The sequence below is a fragment of the Schistocerca americana genome, chromosome 3 (genome assembly GCF_021461395.2).
Source record: "Schistocerca americana isolate TAMUIC-IGC-003095 chromosome 3, iqSchAmer2.1, whole genome shotgun sequence".
Classification (NCBI taxonomy): Eukaryota; Metazoa; Arthropoda; class Insecta; order Orthoptera; family Acrididae; genus Schistocerca; species Schistocerca americana.
Genome location: NC_060121.1, coordinates 812,327,294 through 812,351,161, shown reverse-complemented (window position 1 = coordinate 812,351,161; position 23,868 = coordinate 812,327,294). Strand labels below are relative to the sequence as shown.

Below are 23,868 nucleotides of genomic sequence, written 5' to 3'. Positions count from 1 at the left end.
CAGCAAGGGGGAGGGATGGAGGAATAGCAGAGTACGGGTGGGGACTTCGTGGGAACAGGATAAGGTTGTTAGGTGTAGGTGGAGTGTTTGGAAACTATGCTGTGTTGGGGTGGGGATTTCTCATGCCCACATAGAAAGCGACAGAGCAGCTGCAGCTTAACTGGTAGATCACATGGCTGCTTTCACGTGTGGCCCTGCCTTTGATGGGATATGGGATGCCTGTGACATGACTGGAGTATGTGGTAGAGGGAGAATGTATGGGGGCAGGTCTTGCATCTAGGTCTATTGCAATGGATATGAAGCAAGGGGTTGGGAGCATGGGAAGAGTATAGGGAGACAAGCGAATTGCATGGGTTTGGTGGGAATAGGAGTACTGCTGTGGGAGGGGTGAGGAGGATATTCTTCATTTTAGGGAATGATGACACGTAGTTGAAACCCTACCTACCCCATCAAAGGCGGGGCCACCTGAGAAAGTGGCCATGTGCTCTTCCAACGAAGCAGCAACCACTGTACTACTTTCTATGTCGGCATGATAACCAACAGGCTGTCCATCCACATGAATGGCCACCATGAAACTGTGGCCAAGACAGCTGGACCACCCAGTTGCTGAAAATAATGCTCAACACAATGTGCTTCACTTTAATGATTGACTCATGGCCTGCACCATCTGGAAGCTTCCTACTGATACCAGATTTTCTGAAATGTGCAAGTGGGAACTCACTTTGCAATATATCCTATGTTCCTGTAACCCTTCAATCTTCACTAGTTGCTGTCATTTACCTACCTATCCCCTTCCCTGCTCTCACACCAATATTACACACTGTTATCCTGTCAATGCGCCCACGAATCCTTTACTCCTCTCTCATCTCCCCCCCCCCATTTCCCAGCAGAGCTTCTTGACACTGCAACAAGATTATCCCATCTCCACCAAGTCACTGCACACTCTCTCAGGTAGCACTACATCTTCTGCCTCCCATTCCCTGCTATTCCTCCCCCTTCCTGTCTCGTGTCACCTTCTTAACCCCACCATCAGCCCCTGTTTGCAGCTCTGTCAGGCACAGTTGGGCTCCAGTGCCCTGAGGCAGTAATTATGACTGTGTGAGTTATGCTTGTTCGACTGTGAGTGTGTGTGAGTGTGTGTGTGTGTGTGTGTGTGTGTGTGTGTGTGTGTGTGTGTGTGTGTGTATTTCCTACTGCAGGAGGAGGTCTTTGAAAGTTTTAATATTTTAGAAGTATTTTTCATTGTGTCTGTCTGCGACTCAGTGCCTCCTCTATATATGAGTATCTGTTTATCCTTTCTATATTACTGTTATTCCATCTCAACTTTCCATTTGTTGGTTCCTGCATTGAATATTTTCTGAGAAAAGTATTTCTCAGTGAAATGGGTCTTCACAATAGAAACACACAATTATTATCCCATAAGTGAAACCCTGATATGAGGAAGTATTTAATCATAGAAGTAACTTAACACACTTCACAGCTAATCATACAGCTTCAATCTGCAACTGGTTGCTTTTTAGTCTTGTAAATGTCACAGAGGCTTTCTTCTGAAAGTCATTTAGTTTTAACATCAACACACCGTAAGCCATTTGACATCCACTGTCAGACACAGGCCTCCTCTAGAGGTTTACATGCATTACAGCATTACAGTTTTCAGTCATTCATATATATGTTGCTCCTGCATATTTTCTAAACAGAAAAAAAGGGGGGGGGGGGCTCACCAAACACAGCTTAACATTGTTGCATCTTTTGTTTTTATCAGTTGTCAGAAGATATAAAATAAACACAGAGTCAAAACATTCATTTTCTTTCTCTCCCAAGTAGGTGACATATTTGTTCAAAAATGTTCAAAATGACAGAGAATTTGTTTTCTCTTATTATACACGCATTCACACAATGTTTTTTTTTTCATCCATAGCATTCCAATTTCAGGAATTTATTCTCATTTTTTAAGTGCTGAGGGAGTTTCAGGAATTTATTCTCATTTTTAAGTGCTGTGGGAGTTTACATTAAAACTGCATATAATAACTGCATGCCTGTTATTCTTTTTCTCTCAGCCTGCAGTCACCTTTTTATGATTTTACTGCAATATGAAAATATGTATCTTGGAATTTTTAGGTGTTAAAGTTAGGAAAACAGTTTTTTGCAACATTTATGCCTCCTTATTTTATGCAGGAATTCAAACACATAAAGCATTACTCATACTGTTTGCTTCATGTAAAATCATAATATGGTACAAAAATATCATGACAGTATTGCTTCCCAAAGAGTTTGGATACAGTCAGAGGAATTCCTATTTATGATGAATTACATTTTTGTATATGTTATTTCTCAGTACTATGACTGTGTGTGATGAACTTCAGATCGTAGTTTAAGTACTGTGTAGCTGCAAAAAGTCAACAACAATCTACTATCTCCAGACAATGTCAGGATGGCTGTGAATTCAGGAGCTTAGATTTTTTTATCTGGCCTGGTAATAAATTTTTATTCTTTTATATGAGTCCATGCTTCAAATCTGAGGAGGAACTTCCAAAATATCTTTCAGTAATAAGTTGGTTTTCAGTTTACAGTCAAACCTTGGCTAAGAGCTTTAATGCAACACAGTAATGGTTTTAATACACATCACTATCATGCTTCTGGCTAAGCTATTACTTGCTTTATGTTAGAATCCTAACTTTTTGGGCCATTATGGGTATTTGGATAGGATTAATGATCAAAGGGCAATGAGCAAAGGGCAATGTATTTTTCTTAAAATTTCTTAAATACTTCTGTAATATATGTTTCAACATTTTTTGCAGCTATCCTCTTACCAGACACTTCACAATCTACCCACATCTCTTGATATTAATATGTCTCATATACAGGCATTCCTATCAATGAGTGCCTCCTTCCCAAGGCCTTATTGAAGCCAAGCCAACACAACTCTGATCAGCTGACATTATTTCCCTTCATAAAAGAGTGTCTTGGGCATTAAGGAAGGTGAAAGTGTTGTGAGACACTCTCACACTTTGTTCCGCCCATCTCATGAATATTTTGATTTCTTAGTCATACCTGTGAACAAATACTTCTTTTGAACTATCTTTGCACAACTTACTCTTACAACACAGCACTGAAGTATTTGAGAAGCAACTGTCTTTCACTAAAATCCTATGATAAACTGCAACTGATTTATCAACTTATATGGTATAACTACAACTCTGCCTTCCAGTGAAAGCCTACCATATGAAGCAGTTTCCTACACCTGCTTCTACACCTTGTCGATCTCTGTATTACACCTACTATGCTTTAAAACTGATTCTCTACTCTTAAATGTGTGTTTCAATTGGACTTTATATTCAGTACTGATACTGAGCTATCTGTTCAAGCCTACAGGAGCAAGGTGACAGCCAAGAGTGACAAACACTTTTTCTACAATAATTGTCAATTATTATATGAGAATAGATGGTCACAGACTAATAACTTTATATATAACAGCCTTCTCTCCCACACAAACCTTCTTACATCATTTGCTTTAACTTAATTTTGTTCTCCTTTTTGTCATACTGATAGTCTCACTTCACTTCTCCTCTCATTCCTATAATTTTTTCTCTGTCTGTCTCTGGAATCTAGAATTTTTTTCCACTTACATACATTACTACCCTTCCCTTTTTGTCTTTCCCCTCACTTTTTTCTGTGTATTATTTCACTTTTCAGTGCTTTCCATAATTTATTCTTTATTTTTTCCTATATGCTGCCTGTCATCTATTATTAGTTTACTTCAGTTTTAATCATCTCAGCTCCTTGTAGCTTTGGACAGTGTCTCTCTCTCTCTCGAGCAGCAATTTCGGTCAGCTCTTCCCTCCTGGTCTCATCAGAGTTTTTCTCTCTTAATGTTTTCAAACTGCCATTTTCCTCCTAATTAAGAGCTGTCTGTTGTGAAATCAGATGATTTTATAAGTACTTCTGCACTTTTTTCCATCTTGTAAATTGATAAGTGCATAGACTTCATCAATGCCATGTAGTGGATAGTCAAATGACTGATTATTTTAGTAAGAAAAAACTTAGAGTTTTGGGAAGAATGGGAATTTTAGAAAAAGTGATCGATTTCAAACAACAGCCACATCTCAGTAAAATTGCTCAATGAACGAAACGAAACTTGTCCTCTTCCTGCAGTGCTCCCCCCCCCCCCCCCCCCCCCACACACACCAAATCCTGGTGTCCTTCCTAAACACAGCATGGGGTAGGCAGGATGGGAAGGAAAGGGAAGGGAAGGCGTAAGTGAGCAAAAACCTAAAAACCAGTAGCATACACTCATGCCTTCCAACTAACCTGACTTGCACCGTCCCGGTACTGCAGTTTAGTGAGATCAGCATTCTTATTGCTTTGTAGACGAACTGGACTCAAACCCTCTGCTAGTTTCTGCAAACAACATAAAATAAGTTTTAGTCACACTAAAGATAATATGTCAAACTTGTGACAGATTTCATTTGAAGCACATCAAAAGAAAGAAATATTTTCAATTACATACTAAAAATTTGGTTAACTGTTTATTAAAAATAACTAAGATTTAATCGGTAGAATTTATAAAGCAAAGCTGTGAACGCACTGTGCACCATGAACATCCAAAAACAGCTGTGGCTTCTTTAGTCATTCACAATTTGCGAACATGGCTACTGTTTGTGGCCAACTCCGTGTGCAACTCATTTGTAGTTTACTGAATCATTTACAAACTAAAACAACTAATTTTTATGCACTGCTAATTACTATGTGAATGAAGCATAAATTTATTATTGCACATCACTATCTGAACAGTGTTTAAAAAGCAATGGAAGCACTGCAATTTACTACCACCAAAAAAGATAAGACAATGTCCTCAGTACAACACCCTGATATAGCAAATATCTGCATTTCATTTATGAAATATTATTTCCTCTCTACATTCTTGAGAAAAGCTATTACTTTGGAGTCTTTCTGTGTCAATTTTATCAAAAGGTTCTTGCAAATGTCTTGGTCCTTAAAAGAGAGAAGGATCCTTTCAGACTATGGGAATATGCATGAACAGACAACCATTCTGTCCAGGAGAAAAAAATGTCTGACTCAAAAGAAAAGAAAATGCTATTCCGTCTACCTAACTTATTCCCTATTCATTTCCACATCTGGACACAAATGTTCTTCATACAAAACAGAGAAAAAAAGTTTCCAGCAACTGACTTCAGGTACAGGATAGAAACATTAATGCACCAGTCAACAAAATGATTTGTGACCATAGAATGGTTATCTACTTTAAAAGTGTGCTGAGAATAGTTCCATTTACATGACTTAAGTACGATGTAAGCTCATTTTTGTCTATTGGTGAAATTCCAGCAAGCTGAGGTTTTTACTACCCCTGCCATTTTCCCCATGGTGTTATAACTTTGCTTAGTGATTTTTCTTGACCATTAAGAAACACTACTGAAAGTCATCTGACAGCATGGTTTGGAATGAGACACCTGCTAGAAAGCTCTGTCTTCCAATGCTGCTAAAAACAACCATTACGGAAATTCAGGGGCAGATATGAGAATGCCATTTTAAAATGCAATGTGTAGAAAGTACTTGCTAAGAGGCTGCATATTCTTTTACAGCAAGATAGTGTTACAAATCATTCAAAACACAGAGCATGGACACAGATTAGAGTATTTAATGGCATTAATAGGTCACTACAGTGATTGGAGATGATATGATATTATTAAATACCTTAACCTAACAGTGACAATACACCTGCATGCAAAAACGCGTTGATAAGGTAAGAACATAAACTCATGAAAAGTAGCAATAAAACCAAAGTTTCAATTTTATAACAATTTTTGGAGATGTAGCAGACTTATGAGCCAATCACTAGCCACAGCAGATATGTGCAGGGATGAAAATTCATGTACCACCACCAGTGTTTCAGCTTAGGTGTCTACGAAACGTAGTGACTGTTCAGTTGTGAACAACACAAATTTTGAAAATCTCACCAAAATGAGCTCTGCCGGATGAAAGTCAGTACTTCTCAACATGAATTGCTTGTAATCAACAACATGCATGCACCTGTAACATATGAAACTGTAGCTACATGTAATATTCACTCACAATTCGATTGTATCATAATGTCTTGCTCAGTACCATTTTTTACATTACTTCCGACACCATGAACTCTTACCAGCTTTAATTTCAGTACTTAAAACAGGTGATTCAATCTCCAATATGAAACTATGTTCAAATAACAATAAAAAAGATTCTACTTACCTGGAGGCAGCGGATACACAAACCATTGCATGTTAAAAATATATAGACTGTAGGAAATTAAGTATATAGGGATTACCTAGGAAAGTCACAGAGACTTAGAGTTGAGGCAGGAGCAGTTACTGTCAAAATCTGAATAATTTGGTTTGACCAAGAAATAAAAATTTTAGAATTGTTTAAGGTGTAGCAGAAGCTCCTGAGACAAAACTGATGTTCTTTGAGAAGAAAAATCAAAAATTAACTGCCAACAACAAAGGAGGTTTGAAAATCAGAGTCAGAAGGCAGTTGGGTCGGGTTTGATTGGATTGTTTGTGGGAGGGGTGGGGGGTGGAGGAGACCATACAGCGAGGTCATTGGTCTCATCAGATTAGGGAAGGATGGGGAAGGAAGTTGGCCGTGCCCTTTCAAAGGAACCATCCCGGCATTTGCCTGGAGCGATTCAGGGAAATCACTGAGAACCTAAATAATGATGGGCGGATGTGGGATTGAACCGTCTCCTACCGAGTGCGACTCCAGTGTGCTAACCACTGTGCCACTTCGCTCAGCTAGGAGGCAGTTGATGCCAAACTATAATAATAGTGAAGATGGTATCAAGATAAGCAGCAACAGAGAAAAAAGGAAAGCAAAAGTGAAAAAGTTTGTGTACGTGGGAGGGGGGAGGGGGGAAGCGACAGGAGGGAGGGAGGGGAGCGACGGGGGAAGGCAACGGGAGGGGGGGGAAGCGGCGGGAGGTAGGGAAGCGGCGGGAGGTAGGGAAGCGACGGGAGGTAGGGAAGCGACGGGAGGGAGGGAGGGAGGGGGGGAAGCGACGGGAGGGAGGGAGGGAGGGGGGGAAGCGACGGGAGGGAGGGAGGGAGGGGGGGAGGGAGGGAGGGAAGCGACGGGAGGGAGGGAGGGAGGGAGGGAGGGAGGGAGGGAGGGAGGGAGGGAGGGAGGGAGAGAGGGAGGGGGGGAAGCGACGGGAGGGAGTGAGGGAGGGAGGGAGGGGGGAAGCGACGGGAGGGAGTGAGGGAGGGGTGAGGGAGGGAGGGGGGAAGCGACGGGAGGGAGTGAGGGAGGGAAGCGACGGGAGGGAGGGGGGAAGCGACGGGAGGGAGTGAGGGAGGGAAGCGACGGGAGGGAGTGAGGGAGGGAAGCGACGGGAGGGAGGGAGGGAGGGAAGCGACGGGAGGGAGGGAGGGAGGGAAGCGACGGGAGGGAGGGAGGGAGGGAAGCGACGGGAGGGAGGGAGGGAGGGAAGCGACGGGAGGGAGGGAGGGAGGGAAGCGACGGGAGGGAGGGAGGGAGGGAAGCGACGGGAGGGAGGGAGGGAGGGAAGCGACGGGAGGGAGGGAGGGAGGGAAGCGACGGGAGGGAGGGAGGGAGGGAAGCGACGGGAGGGAGGGAGGGAGGGAAGCGACGGGAGGGAGGGAGGGAGGGAAGCGACGGGAGGGAGGGAGGGAGGGAAGCGACGGGAGGGAGGGAGGGAGGGAAGCGACGGGAGGGAGGGAGGGAGGGAAGCGACGGGAGGGAGGGAGGGAGGGAAGCGACGGGAGGGAGGGAGGGAGGGAAGCGACGGGAGGGAGGGAGGGAGGGAAGCGACGGGAGGGAGGGAGGGAAGCGACGGGAGGGAGGGAGGGAAGCGACGGGAGGGAGGGAGGGAAGCGACGGGAGGGAGGGAGGGAAGCGACGGGAGGGAGGGAGGGAAGCGACGGGAGGGAGGGAGGGAGGGAGGGAAGCGACGGGAGGGAGGGAGGGAGGGAGGGAGGGAAGCGACGGGGAGGGAGGGAAGGGTGGGAGGAAAGGGAGGGGGAGGGAGGGAAGGGTGGGAGGAAAGGGAGGGGGAGGGAGGGAAGTGACGGGGAGGGATGGAGGGGTGAGGGATGGAGGGGTGAGGGATGGAGGGGCGAGGGATGGAGGGGCGAGGGAGGGAGGGGCGAGGGAGGGAGGGGCGAGGGAGGGAGGGGCGAGGGAGGGAGGGGCGAGGGAGGGAGGGGCGAGGGAGGGAGGGGCGAGGGAGGGAGGGGCGAGGGAGGGAGGGGTGAGGGAGGGAGGGGCGAGGGAGGGAGGGGTGAGGGAGGGAGGGGCGAGGGAGGGAGGGGTGAGGGAGGGAGGGGCGAGGGAGGGAGGGGCGAGGGAGGGAGGGGCGAGGGAGGGAGGGGCGAGGGAGGGAGGGGGAGGGAGGGAGGGGCGAGGGAGGGAGGGGGAGGGAGGGAAGTGACGGGGGAGGGAGGGGGAGGGAGGGAAGTGACGGGGGAGGGAGGGAAGTGACGGGGGAGGGGGGAGGGGGTGGAAGGGAAGTGACGGGGGAGGGAGGGAGGGGGTGGAAGGGAAGTGACGGGGGAGGGAGGGAAGTGACGGGGGAGGGAGGGAAGTGACGGGGGAGGGAGGGAAGTGACGGGGGAGGGAGGGAAGTGACGGGGGAGGGAGGGAAGTGACGGGGGAGGGAGGGAAGTGACGGGGGAGGGAGGGAAGTGACGGGGGAGGGAGGGAAGTGACGGGGGAGGGAGGGAAGTGACGGGGGAGGGAGGGAAGTGACGGGGGAGGGAGGGAAGTGACGGGGGAGGGAGGGAAGTGACGGGGGAGGGAGGGAACTGACGGGGGAGGGAGGGAAGTGACGGGGGAGGGAGGGAAGTGACGGGGGAGGGAGGGAAGTGACGGGGGAGGGAGGGAAGTGACGGGGGAGGGAGGGAAGTGACGGGGGAGGGAGGGAAGTGACGGGGGAGGGAGGGAAGTGACGGGGGAGGGAGGGAAGTGACGGGGGAGGGAGGGAAGTGACGGGGGAGGGAGGGAAGTGACGGGGGAGGGAGGGAAGTGACGGGGGAGGGAGGGAAGTGACGGGGGAGGGAGGGAAGTGACGGGGGAGGGAGGGAAGTGACGGGGGAGGGAGGGAAGTGACGGGGGAGGGAGGGAAGTGACGGGGGAGGGAGGGAAGTGACGGGGGAGGGAGGGAAGTGACGGGGGAGGGAGGGAAGTGACGGGGGAGGGAGGGAAGTGACGGGGGAGGGAGGGAAGTGACGGGGGAGGGAGGGAAGTGACGGGGGAGGGAGGGAAGTGACGGGGGAGGGAGGGAAGTGACGGGGGAGGGAGGGAAGTGACGGGGGAGGGTGGGAAGTGACGGGGGAGGGAGGGAGGGGGAGGGAAATGACAGGGTGGGAGGGAGGGGAGGGAGGCAGAGGGAGGAGACATGAAATTTTAGAGAGTGAAGAGGGTTGTGAAGGTCAGGGAAAAGACATGGAAATAAGATACTGGAAATGGAAAAAGGAAGATTAGGTTTTAACATCCCATTGATCACGAAGTCATTAGAGAAGGCATAAAACCTGGAATTGGAGAACCATGGGGAGGAAACGAGATATGCCCTATCAAGGGAACCATCCTGGCATTTGCCTTAAGTAATTTAGAGAATATATGGCGAAAACTCAATCTGGATGGCTGTATGGGGTTTGGCTACCATTCACATGAATAAAAGTGCATTTTATTAACACTGCAGCATCTTGTTGCGTGTACTGGGGTGGAAATAACGCAGACAACAAAAGAGTACTCAGTGTAAAGTGAAGCAATGTGAGCACCAGGAACTATTCACATACCATAGAGAAAACTCAAACTTGTGGAGTTCTGACACAATGGGTGTGGGTAGAAAGAACCTAAATCCAATATACAAGGAAGCAAGAGTTGATCCAGAAGTAAGGTTTTCTCTCTCTTCTTCTTCTTCTTCTTCTTCTTCTTTACAAATAGACAACATTGCTTATCTCCACAGAAATTTACAGTGTTGGAAAGATGCAAATTAGCTCTATTTTCCCAAATAATCACCATTTCTTTTTTTCTTTTTTTAATTTTTGCTGATGGTGCTCGAATTTCTGGATCCTTATGTTGTAGAACTCTGCCGCCAACTCGTTGAGGAAGCATTTCACCTCTTTTTTGACTTCACCATTGGTACAGAAGCTTTGGCCACCCAAGTGTTCCTTTAACTTGGGGAACAAGTGACGATCACTAGGAATGAGGTCCAGACTGTAAGGCGGGTGAGGCGCAACTGTCCAACCACAGTTTGTCAGAAGTTCATGGGTTTGGCAGGAGATGTGAGGTCAGTCGTTATCGTAAAGCAGCGTTATAAATTGTCCTCTTCAGCAGTTCTGGATAGCTTGCCTGAGTTTTTGTAGTGTTTTACAATAACCGTCTGAGCTGATTATTGTCCCAGGTCCCATTAAATTGATCACCAGTATCCCCTTATAACCCCAAAACACAGTTCCCATGACTTTGCAGAAGGAGTTTGTTTGAATTTCTTTGCAACTGGTGACCTGTGTGATGCCATTGTTTGGATGTTTCTTTCATTCTGGGAGTGAAATGAAACACCCATGTTTCAACTCCCATAACAATGGAGTCCAGCAATTCTTCCTTATCTTCTTGACACTTTTGAAGAAACTGGCAAGCGCAGTGAAGGCACTTCTCCTTGTGTTTTGCTGCCAATATACTTGGTACCCATTGAGCAGAACACTTATGATCCCCAGTTTTTCCATCAAAGCTCTTTCAACTGTATGGCAAGAACTTCCAGAAATCTTAGCAACGGATGGCGATCCTTGTATTTTGAAGCACTTCGTGTTGGACCATCTCAATAACTGCGTCTGAAATAAAGTCTTCCACTCCATTCTTAATCATGGAGGGGTAACGGGAAGGGCAGGCGATACATATGAATGTGCTGTGCAGTTGCTGCACATTATGCAAATATGGACTTCATTCCGACTGGCACTAATGTCCCTGCACCAATTTGGGACATGTTGAACTGACATACACTTGTTGTTATACACTTGTGTAACTCACAATGAATAACCGTGGGTGGAGCCCCTTTCGTGTGCAAAAACCGAATCACAGAATGAATCTCGCTCTTGGTGGGATCAGCAATGGGCACCTCCATTGCAAATGGCTACTAAGACAATACATAATTGTGCAGTGAAGTGCGGCTGGGCGGAATCGAGAGTGGGGGAACAGAAGAACACAAAAGTGTGAACAGATTTCACTTAGCACCTTCCCATGCAGCTGGAACTCTTTGGGAACCTTACTGCTGGAGCACCCTCATATTATGTATTACCAGTAACCTGTATGCTCCAAGCTACCATATGAAGAGTAGCAGAGAGTATTTTTTGTTACCATTATCACTTTCCCTCCTCTTTTCTGGTACGATTTTCAAATGGCACACGTAAGAATGACATTCAGTAAATGTCTATTATGAGCTCTGATTTATCTGATATTCCCTTTACGCCCATTTTGTGAGTTGTATGCAGAATGGAGTAATATACTGGACTGAATTCTTCTCAGAAAATATACTCTGAATACAATCAGTAAATATCTCTGTAATGTATTGAGTCTCTCTTACAATCTACGCCATGGAAGTTTCCTGATCACCTCCATGATGCTCAATAACAGAATGAACCTTTGATGAAAGAGACCATTCTTCCCTTGAATATTTTCAATTGCATCATTTCAATTTCCTCCAATTGATCACACATTGTAAACACCCCAGACTGATAAGCAACAATCAACAATTAGTCGAACAAGTGTTTTGTGAACCACTGTTTTTCTGGATGAATTATATTTCTCTAGGATTCTTCCAATAAATCTCAATCAGGTAGCTGCATTCCTACAAGAAATATTACGTGCTTATTCCACATCAGTTCACTCTGGGTGCAGACTCCTATATATTTATGGTGGTTACATTTCCCAGTGATTGATCACCAATTGTGCAATTGAACAATAACACGTCTCTCTCTTTGTCTTAATAATGCTCTTCCGAGTGTTCTGTCGAGTTGCTGTCTCTCCATGATATGCAAAATATTTCAACAACCAATCCTGCCATCCTCTTCAGCTACTGCATGTTTTGCTGTTATGTGTACTCGCTGGCTGAATTCCAGCCAGACTGAACTATTGTTTGTCTCACACTGCAATTGTATTTTGAATCCCGAATCCACTACACTCTTTGATGCTCTTATGTTTTTCACAGCTTGCACTAATTTTTTTTAACATAAGTCTCTCAATGGGATAATAATTAATAATCAATAAATTCCGGCCAGACCACAAACATTTTGTAAACTGAAACCTCTATCTGTTTATTAAATTTTCTGACAACTTTATTTCGATCAACTCCTTAATTATGCCAACCCAGAACCTTCATATTTGCACCATGGTGCTGGTTTCATCATATTCATTTCATGGTTATATTCAATGCAATGCTAGGCAACAGCTGATTGGCTTGGTTGCTTTAGTTGGGTTTGTCGCTGTTGTTCCTTGTCTGTCTCCTCAACTGTTCTGATGGTCTGCTCCCTATGTAATATGTGCCACATTTGCATGGACTGTCATACAAATCTAGATTGCCCTTAACATCACAAAGAAAACAGTGAAATGAAGGAACTAGAATCCACCAGGTTGAAACCAACCTGTTTCTCTCAGCACACGGACAATGCGTGTGGTGTGGTCGCTTGGAGTGGAAAAGCGTGAAGAGTTCCTGGAGCATTTAATCTCTACCCATCACAATACCAAATTCATGACAGAACTTGAGAAAGAGTGCCAGCTATCTTTCTTCAACGTGTTAGTTAAGAGAAGAAGGGATGATCCCTGGATCACAGAGTATATAGAAAACATATGCACGCTGATCTCTATGTTCATGTCTTGAGCCACCGTCATCTATTACAAAGAAATTTGGTGCTGAAGACACTGGTCCATAGAGCTCCAACACTTTCAGACAAGGAGAGCCTCACTGAAGAACTGTGACACCTATGAATAGTGTTCTGAAGGAATGGGTAATCAAATCATCAAACTGAACAGGTGATGCAGTCACAATCGAGAACACCTAAGAAAGAGGAGTCAAAAATTGCTTATCTCCCTCATGACAGCTTAGTGTCTGGAAAGAGCAGTAGACTCCTACAGAAACATGGCATCCAGTGTATTTTACTCACTTCAACTAAAATAAAATGTGTTCTTTGTAATGTTAAAGAGCATCTACGTCTGTAGGTGTGTATTGCATTCAAGCATACATGGGGCAGACTATCAGAACACCTATGGATCGATGCAAGGAACATGAACAACACATGACTAAAACAACCAAGCAAATCAGCTGCTGCCAAGCTCTGCCTTGGAAAATATTGTGAAATGAATAGACGAGATGAGCATTGTGGTCCAAACACCATGTTTCGGGGAGAATATAGTGAAGGAGTCAATAGAAACAAAGACATAATTTTTAAGAAAATTTATTGAACAAGGACAGAGGGTTCAATTTAAACAATGCCTGTGGTCCAGCATTCAATATATTAAAATCCTGCTGGCCGTCACATCCATTAGAGTTTGAAAATGTTGGGAGAATTATTTTACACAGAATACAAGTGAGATCTCTGAAAAAGATATCAAAGGGTATAATGGACACTGGGAATCAAACTTGGCTATAGAAAGCAATGTAAGACCAACAACATTTCACATTCTGGATGGGGTGCAGGCAACGGATACACACAACAGAAACATTTGCAGCAAATGAAGATGATGGCTGAGCCAATTGTCAAAATATTGAGCAGAAAATAAAAACAACAACTCACAACAACAACCAATAGCTCACTACTAATCAGTCATGACGAGAAAACCTGATAGATCACAGTCTCTATATCTAACTACAAATTACATTTATTTCTGCTGAGGGTCAACTGCAGGTATCTATGTCTAGTGTTGATCTCCTCCATGTATCCCTGCCTTTTTCTTTAATTATCTGGCATGCAGCTTTCCTTGCATACAACAGTTCCATCCATAAACTGCATCACAGGTCTTCAAACACTGTACACCATATCATTTATATGGGAATATTTTAGGCACCAGGGAGAAAAAGTAGCGAGGTGGTGAGGATGAAGGTTAGTGGATCCCATCACTTATGCAGCTTACCGTACCATTCCAATGGATTATTAATCAAGTGAAAACATGCTACCCAGCACAAACATATTTTCACAGTTTTGAAAGTCTGGTGAAAACACAATCTGTCTTTCAATGCCATTTTAACACAGCGTGAAACCAACCTGATCCATCAGATAATGTTTGTCAAATATGGAAAAGCAACCTTGACTGAACTGGACTGATAAAAAATGATGTTGGGGTATTTGAACTGTTTGGAGCCCTGAAAATATTGCAACTGTTCACCAGGTAATTGTTAGAATAATAAACAAACAAACTACTATTTCTATCACAATTTTCTATTTACCAACAACCAGTTTCAATCTGTGCTGCAGCTCATCTTCAGGCCTGGCTCTAAAACAGCACTTAGCAGCACCAGACTTGAAATGATTTGCAGGGCAGATTAAAACCAGTTGTGCGTAACTAATCAGTTGTGACCTGAATAGTGTGTTTATTTAAAATATCAAAAGGGTCAAGGTTCTCTGTCTTGTGACAGATGACAAACTGGTGAAAAGGATTCTCCAAGACTTTAGTTTTCAGCATGAGAAACTTCAGTTTGCGCAGCCTCTTAATGCACGTGGCTATCAGGAATTGACCCAGTTTTACAAAAATACGCCCACATTTCTTGAGAAATATTATGTATAAATGACAAGAGGCACCTCCATTTCTCTAGTTTTGTTAATACACAAAGGTTCAGGTACTGAATAGGTAAAATCCTTAGTTACTTCAGGAGAAGCCTCTACATGTTCAGAAAGCTATAGTGTGTTCCACAAACGACATAATGGATTGCCACTCCCCCCTCCCCCAACACACACACACACACACACACACACACACACACACACACACACACACAAACACAAACACAAACACACACAAACACACACACACACACACACACACACACACACACACACACACACACACACACACAGAAATGAGGATGGTAATACAGCGATAACAGCATTTGTTAATGGTGAGCAATACCTTGAATTGATCCATAGTTTTCTCACGTCACAACCTGCTCTTTTTGCAATGAACTGTCTCATATTTTCCAACAAGTTGGAGCTACAAGGAACAATACAAGACTCTCAATGCGAGCCTTTTTCCTGGGTTATGCTATTTGAACACAACATGGTTATACCTTGGCCCTTGCTCATTTGATGTAACTATCTGCAACCTTTTTTTTATGGGAGTGCCTAACGAAAAGTGCTTTCTCATCTGATGCACGAGCAACAATCCCAGGTCTCAAACAACATATTGTTAACAACCGGCAATATCACCTGTCAATGTGCTGCGAAAGGTCATGCTACATTTCCTGATCAGACTTAAACAATCCCTTAACATGGCAGCAGATATTTGGGTTAAGGAAAATAATTTTCTTTTATTCTGTGTACATTTTTTGTTGAATGTCTAGCACAATCTCTAAAAAATTGTAAAAATGACATCTTATAATATCTAAAGCTGCTGTTTAATTCTTTCTTCATTGTGTGACTGGTTTCAGTCCAACACCATTATCCAGCACAATAAAGAATAAATTGCAGAGCAGCTTAGGGGGTTACAGGTCGTAATTTCTACAATATCTCATAATTATTATTGTACTTTGAACTTGTATGTTATAACCTATTAAAATAATTTTTTAACAACTAATTACTTTTTGCAATCTTCCCATTTCTTTCGCACATCTTATAACACTTCCTCTGAATGTGGCTGACAATTTTTCCCCATCAAGAATAAAGTGTTAAGCTCTACCTGCTAGGGAAAAACTGTCTATGGCTATTCAGCTTAACTGACAATTTAGTTATCAGTCTGATGTAGAGTAGTGGATGGTAACAAAGTTGGTCCTCTCAGTGTTATCTTGTTCTCTGGTGAACATCTTACAAATAGTAGGGAATGAAAAGAAGTTTACAGTGAGATCAGTGACAAGGATAAAAATTATAAGGCGAAGAAATTGGTTGTACTTGGAAACAGCTTGTGACTACATTGTGCAGGCTGTGCAAACATTGAATAGCTGCTTTGGATGATGTGGAGAAGAGGACAGTGTATAGAGTAGTTCTCATTTCGCCGACTGATTTCAGACAGTCACAGCACTTGTGGAGAAATTTGTTGATGCATTCCGAGTCAGAATGTGAAATGAAAATGGTGAGTGCATGTACAATGTTCACGCTACTTACTGGTTATTTTCCTGCCATCCTTGCATGGTGCACCTCTGTCCCCCCCCACCCGCCAATTCAGCAACCTAAGTGACTTTAATAATTAAGTAGCAAACAGTCCCATATTTTAATGTTAGTGCTTCACTTTCAGCAAATAATAAGAAACTACTAATTTAAACAAGTATGAGTTTTGGTCAATTTTTACTGAGGTGTGGCTTGCTGTTACCTGGTAAGCATAAGAGTTTTCTGTCAGCATTAAATTTTTGTTTTTTCACTTCACATTATATTAAAAATTAAATTAGCACAGAGTGTTTTAGCAACCTGCAGCTGCTGCTTATCTTATACGAATACATTACACTAGCATGATATTCACAGATCTGCACCTTTTGATTAACTAGTGGTTGTGAGAGTTTTGAACAGACCCACCAGGGTAGCTGAGAGCGCTAACGTGCTGCTTCCTGGACTCGGGTAGGCACGCCGGCCCCAGATAGAATCCGCCCGGCGGATTAACGGTGAGGGCCGATTTGCCGGCCAGCCTGGATGTGGTTTTTAGGCGGTTTTCCACATCCAGCTAGGTGAATACTGGGCTGGTCCCCATGTTCCGCCTCAGTTACATGGCTCGCAGACATCTGAACACATTCACACTATTCCAAGGATTACACTCGACGCAGACAGTTGGGGTACACTAATTCCGTCCCGGGGGGTACGGGGTGGCGGCAGGAAGGGCATCCGGCCACCCCTTAACCATTAACATGTCAAATCTGATGAACGATGGCTGACCCTGCGTAACTGCGGGACAAGGCTCAAGCGATAGAATGTGAGAGTTTTCAACACAATGGAAAAATGCATTTCTGTATTTACAATGACCAGTCAGAACATTATGAACAGCACTGTGTTAGTGTATGGATCCCTCCTGACACACAAGGCATGCTTCATTCATTTTGTGCTGTGCAAGTCCTTAGTATATGGTACAACCTGCCAACACGGAGGTCAGACAATTACTGTAGATTACAAGAACAGCAAATGGCTTGTGAAGTCTGAGCTAATATTTGGAAACATCTCACACCATACAACAGGCTTAATAGCTGCCAAATATGCATGCCAACAAGTCAATTGGAATTCTGCTGAAGCAATGTTCTTGCTATCTTGTAGAGACAAGATCCATACCCAATAGGAAAGACATCAGCCATACACAGAAGTAAATTTTTAGTAATAATTTTGGCACAGTCCATGGGACTTTCTAAAACAACATTTCCCAGGAAACCTCACACAAAATTTCTCCTTACAATAATATTCTTATTGTTACAATATGTGCATCCTGTGGTACAGATGTCAAAAAGGCATTCTGTTGGTGGCTGGTATAGCAGCACATGATTATCAATGTGCTGTAACATGAAGCGTGATTCATTTAATGAAACAAGTCATTTCCACTGTTCCCAGTCAAGTTACAATGTTCCACATGCCCACTACAGCTTCGACTAATTAGGGTGCTTGGTCAACAAGGGTACATGTGTCAGTTGCTAGGGATCCTCCATTTGTAAAATTCTTTTGCCTTCCCCTGGCATCTTACTCCATTTTTAGAAGTGTTACAGACTGACAGTGACTACTCTGGTTTACAAAGCAGATAAGCCTCTGACTTCCACTATCTTGAAGGATGTTATGGATGCCTAATGTCCTGTGGTTTGACAATCATTCACCTACTTGTAAGAAGCACCATAAATGGCAGCAAGTGTATACTTGACAAAGTTCACATATTCTGTAATTATTATCTGCAGATGGCAGGCTTACACCATTTGGTACTGTTGCAAAGTCAAGAAAATCACACATTTTCCCCAATATCTCCACATGGAATCAACAAATGATTGTACTCTACTCTCAGAACCTGCCATACATTTTGGTACATCACATATCCTCTGTTAGACACACGTAAACTGATTCACATGATAGAGGAACAATCATACTGAAATCATTGTTTTGCTTTTTGTGAGTTACACCCAGGCACTGCACTTCAAATTACGCAATGTGTAGAGACCTCACATACAGAGTCACAGTTTTAACTTCATGCTATATTCCTGGACTATCACCTATAGGCAAAACAGAACAGCAAAGAATACCTGACAGCATACCGTCCACAAAAAGAAGGCTCCTGGATTTGGATACCGCTCTATCACAGAGATTTGCAAAAACATTATGTTAGCAACAATCTCGAGGCTGTGGTTACGTCTCTCTGCGGTTTCCTTTTTCCATGAGATGCTAGTCCAGCAGCTTAATGGAAGAGTATCTGTGCAGTGTTGAACCAACAAGAGAAACATGGGACAAGTTGAAACTGAATAGCTCTTGATGTGAGGAGAGACAGCGTAAGTGGTCATACTTTGCACCTGAAAATCAAGGCTTCTGGGTTCAAGTCCTAGCTCAGCACATTGTCTTGACCTGTCACAAAATGTAGAACGATCTGGCAGTCCAATGTATGTGGATCATCATGAACCTGAGTGCATCAAAATTGAGGTATCATCATGGATTCAAAAAATAGCATGCTTCAAAAGACCTATATTAAATTCAAAAGGCAATACAGGTTATGCAATTGTAATTAAGCTTAACCAGTTCCTCATTAGGAAGAAGTAAATGAGATGTGCATTGGCTGCTCACTGCATATGAAAGGCATGGTTCACTACATACGAAAGACATGGTTTCCTGGTTTGAGACCAAGTCTCGCACACAGTTTCAACTTCTTACAAATATGTGGAATGATCACAGTGTTTTGATATTCAATGTACTTGCAGTGCCTTGATCCTCAGAGCACGAAGGTCTTGGTTGCATGCTGAATTCATAAAGTAGAAATTGTATGGGTATAACACCAATTACAATTAGAGTTAAGTTACAAGTATTGCATATTTTACAGTATGACGTACAGGCAAAATAAAGATCTTGCATAGATATGAGACACAGCAAGCAAAGTACCTAGTGCACTGCCCTCCACGAATAGTATTATTTACTCCAAAAAGAATTTTGGTGACAATTTACCTCTGGAAGATGGCAAGAAAATTTATGACACTACTGCTATCGAAGTCAATAAGTCAAACAAAAACATTCTATTTACGCAGAGCATGAAAGTGAAACATGCATTAGACTGTTGAGCTTCAACAGGACAAAAAATAAATAATTAAAATAAAAATCAACAACTACATAAACAGCCAATTGCAACACCTCCTGACATTCAACAACACATCATTACAGAAATAGCAGCTGCTAATGATTACTGGGAGAAATACACAAGTCAGCTTCATAAGAAAACATTGTAACAATACTATAAAAAGCCAACTGCCTGCGTATCTTATGTAGGAAAATACCATCAGTAGACTGTAAATACATGCAACATAACATAACAACCTCTCCACATTAAAAGGCTACACAAAGTGGACATAGAAACAGACAAGTGCATACATTGCTCTCAAAACCTGGTAAATAGGTTACACAGGGAGACAGTTTTCACACATAATGTACACAGCATCTTCATGTGTATCAACTGAACAGCCATGCAGTCAGTAATTGCCACAAACATAAAACAAACATGCTATCCATTGACCAGCACAGATAGTGATATGAAGCTCCTACCTAAAATTAGCCAAAACTATAACATTAGTTTGATGATATCAAAACTCCAATTAATACTTCTATAAATGATGGTGGGATGCAAACTGAGAAACAGAGCATCGTTTAACAAATTCTGTAAGTCACAGATGCAGTGTTAAAATGCTGTGCAGTGCTCCGAGTTTGAAACACAATAAACACAGCATTAAACAGAAACATTTGTAGAATGCTTTTTACTTTTGCTTGTAGTTGTGTGTCCACTGTGTGTAACTAATAGATGTATTACTAAGTAAAGTTTGTTAACATATGTGCAGAATGATACAATTATCATCCACAATCAAAACATTATGCTCTCAAACAGTAACCAAAATTAACTGTAAATGAGCAACAGCGACAAGTTGAAACCATGCTCAATTGGGACTTGAACTTGCATCATCAGAGCACGTCTTTTAAATCTTCAGCTTGCTACTAATACTTCTCTGTATTTCCCATAATTGGTGGCAAGCTGAAGCTTTGAAATGGTAAATGAGTCAGACTTTGATATACAGAACATCTTACTGTGTACCACCTTTGTAAAAGGGGAAGAATCCCAGTTCAAGTCCAGCTCACAATTTTAAATTGTGACATATGTTCATCACAGCATACACTCTGCTAAATATTAAAAAATATGTACTTTTAATGACCTCAGATATAGTGATGTGGAAATGCCATCACAATGCAAAATAAGAATAGGACAAATGACAGTACACTGCCAAAATCTGTCATGTGCAAGCAGTCAGTAAATAATAAATGCTAAAGCAAACTGTATTTATATAACACGAGCTACAAAAAAAAGTACTGCAAATAATGTCCATTCCACAATTAATAAAATAAAATAAACTTGGACATGATGAAGTAACATTTACAGTTATATTTATCTGCACATATTCCTTCCATGCTAATTATATTGTTTTCTCCACTTCTTACAGATAATGCACGACAACACTACCCTACCAAATTTATATTGTTTCATTTCTTTTATATCATCAACTGGTGAATCACATTTATTCTGTTCATTCTCATATGCAACTTATATTGGTCCTCTTGTTATCCTCATCAAATTTTCAAGTAAAACAAATGTGTTAATAAATGTCTGCTCACATACAAGTTCAAAAAAATGGAGAGCCGAAATGATAATAATATGGAAAGGATAGGCTGTTGCCAAATGAAAAACAATGCTAGAAGACGACCTACACCTCAGTGTCTGGAAACAATGATGGTGATGTGCGAGTTGCGTGAATGTGTGAGAGGTTTTTACTTCTGAATAAAGACTGACTGAAAGCTGAAATACTTCTACCATTCCTTTTTGCTGAGCCTGTCTGCAACTCAACACCACCTGTGTGATGAGCAGCAATCTATTATTTCCGTATTATTGTGCACAATTTCATTCATTTATGTTTTGTCTATCCCATTAAGAAAGAGAACCTTTAGGGATGTGGTACAAATCAAAGCATTCATTTATTACACCCACAACAACTGGTGACATAGACATGATATTAGACAGTCACTGACATCTCCTATCATGCCACATCATGCTAAGTAAGCACCATCCACATCAATCACGTCATACATCTTTTGAGTCCTTATCACCACAACTCCATGGTGTCAAACAATGCTACCAACTGCACATGTGCCTAAAGGCACAATAACCAATTGTGTGATGGTAAAACCGCTATTGTTTTGGCAACACGATCCTGTCCAGTATTTTGCACAGCTAGAAAGCCAACTTATGTTAGTGCACGAAACTGCAGGTGACACAAAGTATCGTTACAATGTTGCAGCGCTCAACAATCATATGGCCATGGAAGTGCAAGACATCCTGGTGTCACCACCCAGCACTTTTCACTACACAACTATCAAGAACACCCTGATTACTTGTCTCCCGGAATCCAAGACAAGGAAATCTGAGAAGCTAATCCACACAAAAGGGCTAAGAAACTGCACTTCATTGCAGCTACTACACCACCTGTGAATGTTAGCAAGCAATGCTGTCAACGAAGAAATCCAGTAGAGTAATTGATTACTGTGCCTGCCATGTAACACGCAGAAGTTATTAACAGCGTGACCTGGTTATATTTACGTGCTTGTGCAAACTATGGGCCACATAGCGAAGATGTATCCATCTGCATGCGTAGAGACAGGTTGCTCACACCCTCAGGCAAATATCACCACCGCTTTGCAAGTGCAGATCATGGAGCTCGGGCCCAAGTTGCTGTCTTATGAACTCAGAGTACTAGTCAGTAATCCTGTCGCTGCCACCCCCACCCTCCTCCCCTGGGAAAATGCAGCGGCTCACCCTCATCAGAAAGTCTTCTGGCACCACTGACAGTTTGGCTCCGAGATGCAAAACTGCAGTCCACCACGCAAGAAGGCAAACTCGACAGGAACTCAATGACGTTGGCCACTGGCTCTTCAGATGGCTGCTGTTGACTGTTCACAAGACAGTATACTACAAAGCTACAGCTCCTGGCAGAAACGGGTGCTGATTTATCAGTTTATCATCTGCTCATATGGTGCACTGCAACTGTGATGACTGTTACTTTTTTCCCTGCCAGTGGTTTCACAATATTAACACATAGTTGATACACATTAACACTAAACTTAGGCCTGCAAAGCAAATTTGAGTGGCAGTTCGTTGTAGTAGACACAACATGCCCCATACTCAGAGCTGATTTCTTATCTGTGGACTCCTCCATGACCTCTGCCATAGGGGCCTCCTTGATACCACAACCATCTCAGTAATTTAAGGGCAAGTAAATCACATGGATGACACTGCAGTGCGGGTGATAACCAGTAACTCTCCGTTCACAGAGTTCCTCATGCACGACTCTATACCACACAATAGACGCCCTCTCTAGCACATGTACAGCACTTGATAGTACACCACGTCATATTTGACCAAACTGCCTGCTGCCTGACACCAGAGAAACTAAAAGCAGCAAAGCACAAATCCTCATTGACACACAGGGAACCTACCACCCTTCGAGCAATAGTCTGTCATCTCCACTGCATGTGCTCCCAAAGAAAAATGGATTGTGCCCATGAGGAGATTACAGACAGCTCAATGCCAGAACCATCCCTGGTTGGTACCTGATACTGCGTATTGAAGATTTTGTATTCAACATAAATGGCAAGTGCATTTTTACTACATTGGATTATGTATGAATGTTTTACCCAATACCTGCAACACCAGACGATATTGCTAAGACCGCCATCTGCGCACCATTTGGACACACTGAATTCACTAGAATGTCTTTTGTATTTTGTAATGGTGCTCAAACATCTCAATGATTCATGGATGAGGTTAGACATGACCTACATTTTTATTATGTGTACACTGACAACATTTTGGTTATGTCAAGCTCTGAGGCAGAACACATGTTGCACTTGTAGCAAATTTTCAGTTGTCTTTGTGCACACAATCTGCTTGTCAACCCACCAAAGTGAATTTTCGGAGAAGCTGAAGTTCAATTCCTACGCTACACTATCAATGCTAAAGATATACGGCTGCCACCAGCCTATGACAGGTACAGAACTATGACAATTTCTTGGTGTCACCAATTTCTATCATGGTTTCGTTCACAGCCATGCCCTCCTGGCTCTACCAGTGAATGAATTCAAGCATGGTCTACTGAGACAAAAAGACAAACTGCTACGGAACACAGAAGCTATGTTATCACTTCCAGAAGCACCTATTGCCCTAATGGTCAATTTTATTTATTGAATATTTTTAATTTCATTTCCTGTTCCATAGATCCTGGTAACGAGTGAATCACAAGGATAGGGAATGTGTCAGATTCTACATAGCTCAAATATAACTTGTATAAATACAATAAAAAGATACAATGTAAATAAAAATCAACTGAACGACAGCACAATCAATCAACAGAAAATTTTGTTCCACATGTTAAGGATGAGTAATATATTTATGATATGGAATGTGTCAGAT

At 42.8% G+C, this 23,868-nt stretch overlaps 1 protein-coding gene across 9 annotated transcripts in view; it reads right to left on the bottom strand.

Annotated features, from left to right (window-relative positions):
• LOC124607083 (inositol polyphosphate-5-phosphatase A) overlaps positions 1-23,868 on the bottom strand; it is a 323,688-nt gene that overhangs the window by 136,196 nt on the left and 163,624 nt on the right. For 6 of the 9 annotated variants that reach the window (XM_047139269.1, XM_047139272.1, XM_047139265.1 and 3 more), the window contains one exon: positions 4,309-4,398. In XM_047139269.1, coding sequence (XP_046995225.1) covers positions 4,309-4,398 — 90 coding nt within the window. Of the gene's footprint in view, positions 1-4,308; positions 4,399-5,975; positions 6,064-23,868 lie in introns of all 9 variants that reach the window. The other 3 variants (XM_047139266.1, XM_047139267.1, XM_047139268.1) reach the window with 2 other exon arrangements.